This window comes from Gavialis gangeticus, unplaced genomic scaffold (genome assembly GCF_001723915.1).
Source record: "Gavialis gangeticus isolate Ggan-Ray unplaced genomic scaffold, GavGan_comp1, whole genome shotgun sequence".
NCBI classification, from domain to species: Eukaryota; Metazoa; Chordata; order Crocodylia; family Gavialidae; genus Gavialis; species Gavialis gangeticus.
Genome location: NW_017729012.1, coordinates 9,542,477 through 9,549,456, shown reverse-complemented (window position 1 = coordinate 9,549,456; position 6,980 = coordinate 9,542,477). Strand labels below are relative to the sequence as shown.

General features: G+C 48.6%; 3 protein-coding genes across 3 annotated transcripts in view; 2 read left to right on the top strand and 1 right to left on the bottom strand.

Annotated features, from left to right (window-relative positions):
* The window catches only part of GSG2 (germ cell associated 2, haspin), a 7,904-nt gene extending 2,556 nt beyond the window's left edge, over positions 1 to 5,348 (bottom strand). The window contains exon 1 of the mRNA XM_019511200.1: positions 5,257 to 5,348. Within this exon, the coding sequence (XP_019366745.1) occupies positions 5,257 to 5,265 (9 nt within the window). The 5' untranslated portion in view covers positions 5,266 to 5,348. The remainder of the gene's footprint in view (positions 1 to 5,256) is intronic.
* Positions 1 to 5,358, top strand: part of ITGAE (integrin subunit alpha E) — a 37,977-nt gene extending 32,619 nt beyond the window's left edge. Inside the window, exons 28-32 of the mRNA XM_019511205.1 lie at positions 218 to 292; positions 1,848 to 1,949; positions 2,551 to 2,646; positions 3,682 to 3,792; positions 4,459 to 5,358. Of these exons, the coding sequence (XP_019366750.1) occupies positions 218 to 292; positions 1,848 to 1,949; positions 2,551 to 2,646; positions 3,682 to 3,792; positions 4,459 to 4,536 (462 nt within the window). The 3' untranslated portion in view covers positions 4,537 to 5,358. The remainder of the gene's footprint in view (positions 1 to 217; positions 293 to 1,847; positions 1,950 to 2,550; positions 2,647 to 3,681; positions 3,793 to 4,458) is intronic.
* Positions 5,359 to 6,388: 1,030 nt separating this feature from the next.
* The window catches only part of P2RX5 (purinergic receptor P2X 5), a 30,234-nt gene continuing 29,642 nt past the window's right edge, over positions 6,389 to 6,980 (top strand). The window contains exon 1 of the mRNA XM_019511196.1: positions 6,389 to 6,489. The gene's annotated coding sequence lies outside the window, so the exon portion shown is untranslated. The remainder of the gene's footprint in view (positions 6,490 to 6,980) is intronic.

The window sequence follows — 6,980 nt, the reverse complement described above, 5'->3', positions numbered from 1 at the left end:
CACCGCCGCGCGTAGGTGCGCAGCAGCCGCGCCCGCCCGCCTGCCGCCATCATTTCAAACGCGCTCTCGCGAGAGCCGCCCGCCAAGTCTCGCCCCGGTGCTTCCGGGAGGCGAGTCGCTCCGCGCGCGTCATAAATGTGCGCCGGATGTTGGTGCTGAGGGGTGTCATATGCTCGGATCGCGGTCACTAACTCGACCTGCCTTCCTCTCTCCGTAGCTGGGAACTGTCTGCAGGCACATCCAGTCCTGGGCGCTGCCTCCGTGGGACCTTCCCCGCGCCGCAGGAGCGCAGGTGAGCGTCTGAGCGGGCCAGCCGGGAAGTCCCGGGGTAGCTGTGGCCTCGTGGGGACCCTTGAAACCCTGGCTTGCTCCAGCGGCTGCGCCGAGGGCCCCAACCAGCCCCTGCTCCATGCTGCGCGTATTGCTCGTCGCACCATAAATGTACACCCAGTGCACCTGCAAAGTCAGGCCAGCCCCTGGCGCGAAGTAACGATTGCGCCATACCCGTAGACTGGTGCAAAGTAACAGTTGCAGCATTAACTGAATCGTGCCATGAACGCGAACCAAATTAATGACTGCTGGTGACTCGTGCCTTAACTGTAGACCAGCTGCCAGTGCAATATAACGATCGTGCGGTTTGCTGATGAATCGTGCTGTAAATGTGGACTGGCCTCTCTTGCAAAGTAATGACTGCAGGACTTGCCTGTGAATTGTGTGATAAATATAGAGCAGCCATCGGTGCAAAGTAATGACCACAGGGCTCACCAGCGAATCGTGCAATAAATGTAGACGGGCAGCTGGTGCAAAGTAACGATCACACGACTTGCTGACGAGTCTCAAAGTAAGTGTAGCCTGGCCTGCAGTGCGAAGTAACGATTGCACCACTCGGTGGTGAGTCCTGCCGTAAATGTAGACTGGCCACCGGGGCAGAGTAAGTGATCACGCGACTTGCCAATGAATTGTGCAATACATGTAGACCAGCCTCTGGTGCAAAGTAATGCACACGCAACTAGCTGATGAATCGCACAATAACTGTAGGCTGGCCACACCCACAAAGTAGTTATCACACCATTAAAATGACTGTTGAACTATAGAAAGAGCCGTTCTTGAAAGCGTGCAGCAACTCAGGAGCTGGTTTCTATCCTGCTTTCACTTGAAGGGGTGGCAGGGCCCTAGAAACTCAGGTTTGTATATTAGGGCCCTGCTACCCCTTCAAATGAAAGCGAGGTAGAAACCAGCTCTGGAGTTGCTACACCATTTCAAGCACTAACTTTGTAGCTGGTTGGCTCTGTATAACTGGAGGATCATTTTTGTCTCGTGATAATTGTGTTGTGGTGTGGTTGGTTTGAACTTATTGTGCAGTTAACCAGATAATTGTGTGACCCTTGCTTTGGATGTGTGGCCGGTCTAAATTTATTGTGCGATTCACTGGTTAATTGCACAATACATGTAGCGTTTAGCAGGGGCCTTACTGATTACTGGCTCTAAGTCTGTCAGGGTCCTTGGGATGTGACCCTTCAGTTTTCTCAGTAGTCAAGGATAGTGACAGCCTCTGAGGGGCTGTGTTAAGGGCTGCTGTCTTGGGCACATCTCTGCAGGGACATTAACTGTGTACACGGCTAATGCAGTTCATCGCGTGCAGTCTTGAGAAACAGACAAGTGTTGCAGCTGTGGTGCACACAAAGCAGGCTTCTAGTGTGACTGTTTCATACTGTAGGTTTCACAGAGAAGCAACATGAAAGGTTTAAATTTACTTTCATGCAAATTGAAATAGTGAAACTTCTGCATACATTAAAGATCTGTTCCACTCCATGTATTTCTCAGTTAACACCTTTTTTCTTTTCCAGGTCAGTGAGGAAGTGAAGTATCAGTGTGTGCACTGTGTTTTCACTGCAGACAGAGAAACTATTACTGTGATTGCTGAACTGCCATTAATTGATTCCCACAAGGTATGCGCTGCCTGTACTTCTCTGGCTTTGGTTGCTAAAGTCTGCTTTCTTAGGGTTTGGATGAGAGATTTCATAAGCGTCTCCAAAGAGATTTTATCCTTCCACACGTGAGCATATTTCCTGACTGCAGGGTAAGCATGGGGTTTTTATCGTGTTTCCAGTCTCAGGAGAGACTTGGCTCCTAAGAGCTCCAGAAAACGGTAGCTTATGGAGTGCTTGTCTGTGCTGCATTGATTTGTCTACGCATCATCTCGCTATGTGAGTTGTATGCCCTTGTGAGAAGGAAGGGTTTCAGCTAGGCTGGAATGGTTCCTTAGACCCTATAGCTAGAGCTGCAAGTTCTGGGCATGTTGGCTGCAAGCAGAGTCTGGGGTCTGGGTCAGTCAGGGCTCCTGTAGAGGCTGGAACATGTACCAGCATATTAGCGTACAAAAAGAGCTGACTGATGCAGCAGAGATCTCCATCTGGAAAAGCACTACATTTGTGGAAGAGGTTAGGAGGGGTCACTTTGTATTCATATGACCCTTATGGTAACTTTTTCTCATAAAACCTGGCAGGATCTAAATTGTAGTGCTTTATCTTTTTCTCCCCTCCTCCATAGTTCTTGAAAGCCAGAACTGACCTGCTGGTCACTGGAGAAATCACCTTTGACAGACAGCTGTATGTGGGCCTGAAAGAAGAGAACCACAAAGCAGAGGTATGCAAGCTCTGTGTAGGCAGCTGAGACCCTTTCCCAGGATAGCAGTGAAGAGGAGAATGCAGCTCATTGTGCTGAACTTCTAAAGCTGTGTGATTTAGTAGGGCCAAATCCCTTACCCACTGATTTCAGCAGAACAGGGATCTGGATCACAGCGAGGACAAAGGAGACGGGAGGCGTGTGCACTAGTGCACACTGGGGTGTTCTCTGCCTGGTGCAATGCCTCCTGGATTTGCAGTAGTGCAGAGAACACCCATCTCTCCAAAAGAAACTTCTAGGTGTAAATGACTGTAGAAAGGGGAGCCCTATAGAGGCCTCAGGAACAGCAGGCAAGTGTAGGAACCTCCCAGGAAGACTGAGGAGATGCATCCAAATGAGGCAAGCAGCCTTTCCCTCTTGGAGGAGCAGCACTCGAGTTCCCTGCTGCTCACCTTAGTGAATCTGCCCCCCACTGGTTTGGTAAATATGAGGGGCAAAATGTACCACTACTGCTCTAGGTAATGGTGCATCATTCTGTCAACAGAATTGTGGGGTGGGAAGGGACCTCGGGGATCGTCTCGTCCGCCCCCTTGCACAGATGTACTATTCCTGTAAGTGTCCCTGCCGTAGTGCAGGCTCCCCTTTAGGACTGACTTTGATAACACATTGCAAACGACAAGGTCTTGTCCCTGCTAGGACTTCAGTGTGTGTTGGTTAATGTGTTAACTGTACGTCTTCCTTCCTAGTGCAGACGAGATATACATTGTCACGGTTATTATTAAGGGATGTTGATGCAATTGCTGTTCCCAGAGATTTGTTAAGCAAGATGAGTGAGTTTTCTTGACTTGCTTTTCTAGTCTTTTATGACTTCCTTCTGTTGTTAGCAGCTGCTTTGCATGCTGCTGCTTCAGCCTCTTCTCAAGTCCACACTGTCTTCAGCCTTGTCCAGTCTAGTATTTGAAGGTTGGGTATTAGATGGAGTAACAAAGTTATCTTGAATTCACATCTCCTGAAACTAGATAACTTATCGCATGCTAAACCTCTCTCTCATTCTAGATCACTCTTGTCTTCTTGAAAGAGGAAAAACTCCAGATCTTACCTGTTGTCATCGGAAGCTCCATTGGTGGATTTCTCTTGTTGGCTTTCATTATTGGTATCCTTTGCAAGGTAAGTGTTCCCATTGCTGTGTCTTCAACAAAGCTTAGCACAGTCCTTGTTCCTCTTGTGACCTCAGCAATGCAGCAACGCAGCCATGACTGCTCAGTTGCGTTTAACCAGGACGTGGAGTGCCTGACCTTTGGGGCTCTTCCTTCCATCTTTTCCAGAAAAAGAATTGTTAAGTGTTTAAGGGTTCCTTGAGCCTGAACTTGTTTTAAACAAACAAACAACAAGTCTGGGAGCTGGGTTCACACTTAGTGTCAGGTCCTGGCCAAATTCTGATTTGAACAGCTACATGCAACCTCTTAATTTCTTTCATGGTTTCATCTAGATACAATATTCCTCTTTACTTCCTGTCTTCAGTGACGGCCGTGTTCCAGTCTAGGTTTTGGCTGCATTTTAGTATAGCAGGGAAGTGGTTCCTTGTCTACTTGAGTGTATCTGTTTGAAGTGTTTCAGGCTGTAAAGTGCCTTGGGCACCATGAGCATCATAATCGAGTTACCTGAGGCCATTACCCCTTCTTTAAATTTTCATAGACTTTGTTGCAACTTTAATTGAGTGATAGAAACTCAGAATTTAGTTCATGGCAAAGCTGTCTATATAAGCATATGCACACAACCTTCCTGAGAACCTAGGACTATTTTTAATCCCCTTCTTGCTGTTTTGTTTTTTAGTGTGGCTTTTTCAAAAGAAAGTATCCAGCTAAAATGAAGGAAAACATGCTTTCTCAGGCCGAGGACAAGGCCGACTAGAACAGGATCTGTGGTGGAGTCTCATGCTCTTTGTGAAAACTACCGTGTCACAGCCTATCCAGAAGTGAAGGGATTCAGTTTCTGTGAGCTGGGATGGATGGTCAAGGCCATGAACCTTATGACTGCCACTTTTTGCTCTGTGTTTAGAGACTTTGCACTTCTGGGAAATGCAGCCACCTGCCTGTGCAGCTGCCATGGATTGGGTGGCTCCTTGCAGAAGCTGGACTTCCCTAGGGTGATAAAGAACAGACTCCTTATTTCAGATTCTGCCTATGTGCAACTATGCTGTTGAAAATGCAATTCAGAGCTTGCTGAATTTGTCCACTTTTGTTGCTTCCTTTGCTATTTCAATGCTGAGCTGCTTTGAAACGGGCTTTAATGGCAGGCAACTCCAGCGGTGGGGGATGTATGTAGCAACAAATGGGTGGAAGCTCACTGTGCCAAGGTGCTGTGATGAGCGATTTGAGGTCAGAAGAGGCTCGGGACTGGAAATACGATGAGTCTTGAGGCATTGTGAGTCTGAATGGTAAGATGCTGGGACTGAACTGCGCAGGGTTACAGCAGGTCACAACTGTGGCGTATCAGGCAGCAGAGTGGAGGCCCATGAATAGAACAGCAGTGTGCTGCGCGCTATGGGAACAGCAATTCGCAGTGTGTGGTAAGAGTGTGTGGTCAATGTGCATAATAGCTGCTTGATCTGTGGTTGGTTCTAGTCCAGACTCTGGACATTACCTCTAACCCCCCACCTCAATTTTTACTTTTTTTTAAAGAATGAACATAAGTACCTTTAAATATTTCCGCATTTGGCTGTGGTGGACCCTAGCTGTGGTGTTTGTTTTACTTGTGTCACATTTGCTTACTCTAAACCCACATGAAACGGAATGTGTGTTTGCGTGTAACATACAGAATAAACGTGAGACCTTCATTGTAACAGGAGGAAGGCAGACTGATCCCTTGCCTGCTCCCAGTTTAACTACAGTTTGTGGGGAAAAAAAATGCAACTCAGATGCCGTGTGGCCTGGGCTGAGGTTCCTTCAGTGCTCCTGTGTAGGATCTGGTGGGAAGGCAGAAGGGAATGCATCTTTCTACAAGTTGTACACGGGGCTGTGCTGGCCTTGGCTTCAGCATCCAGGTCTGCTAAGGTGCCAGCAAGCGTGCCCCCCCCGCCCCCCCGGTAACTCGCAAACAGCAGTGGAATTGGTTGGTAGGAGATGGCACATCTGTTCCTTCCAGGCTAGATTTTAAGTGGGAATTGTGCGGCCCCAGTCCTTGGATGCAGAGGAGTTTCAGGACATCTGTGGTTGGGGCCAGAGCTGGCAGTCCAAGCGGCTCATCCTGGCTTGCTTGGGAGGGAGTAAAAGCCCCCATTGACCAATTTTAAAAACAGAGAGGCTGTTTGTTTCTTGCTGGTTTCTGTGTGTTTGAGCTGTGGCTGGCTGTCACGGTCCAGGGCCGGCTGAGTCCCTCTCTGTCTGTCCCGCCCCACCCCACCCTACCCTCCTCATGGGTTCAGGTTCATGCCTTTATCTCCCAACGTGGAGTGATCGCTTACCCGTGCAGTGATCAATCCCATATGCCTCGAGTGTGCCTGTTCCACCCCATCAGCACCCTGGGCAGTCAGCCAGCAGGAGGCGCTGTTGTACAGCATCCGTTCCGGTATGTTACGTTTTTCTAGGTTTAATCTGGACTACAGCCATCACTATATACACGTGGACATCTGTAGTCTGAATTAAAATTGGCTCCAGTCTGAATTAACTAATCCGCGCTGAATGAGGGTTAAAGTTAATACAGACTATAGCAGTCTGAACTAGGCAGTTTAAACTGTGTTAATCAATGTTTTCATACAGCTGGTATTTAGGGCTTGAAGTTGCCCATTCCCATTGCCAGGTGTAGCAAGTGAGTGTAGTTTTGTGGCCCTGAAGTGCAGAAATGCTGGAAAACCTCCCCCCGATTGTCAGTGATCATCTATTAACCTTTCATTTGAATTGAAGTTTGATTTGAATTGTGCGATTTGAATTGGTTAACATGGTTTAGAAAATGGTGAGCACGTCTACAAATGGCTTTAGAGACCTGCTGTTATTCCTGAATCCAGACCTGTAGTGTGCTGCAGGGCTGCCCAGCTAGGCTAGCTGTTTCCACCCCAGCCCTCTCGGCTGCGGGAAGCGCTCAGCACATTGCAGACAGGCCTCCTGCAGCAAAAGTGAAAACAAACAGAACATGGCCACGGCAAACCAGCACTGGGCTGGAACTACAGGCCAGTCAGCCTTACCTCGATCCTGGGCAAGCTGTTTGAGAAAATTATTCTGGCACGCATCCAGGAGGGGCCAGCAGGGAACGGCATGCTCAGGGGCAACCAGCACGGGTTCATCAGCGGCAGGTCCTGTCAGACCAACCTGGTGGCCTTTTACGACCAGGTCACTAAATCATTGGATGCAGGGGTGGCA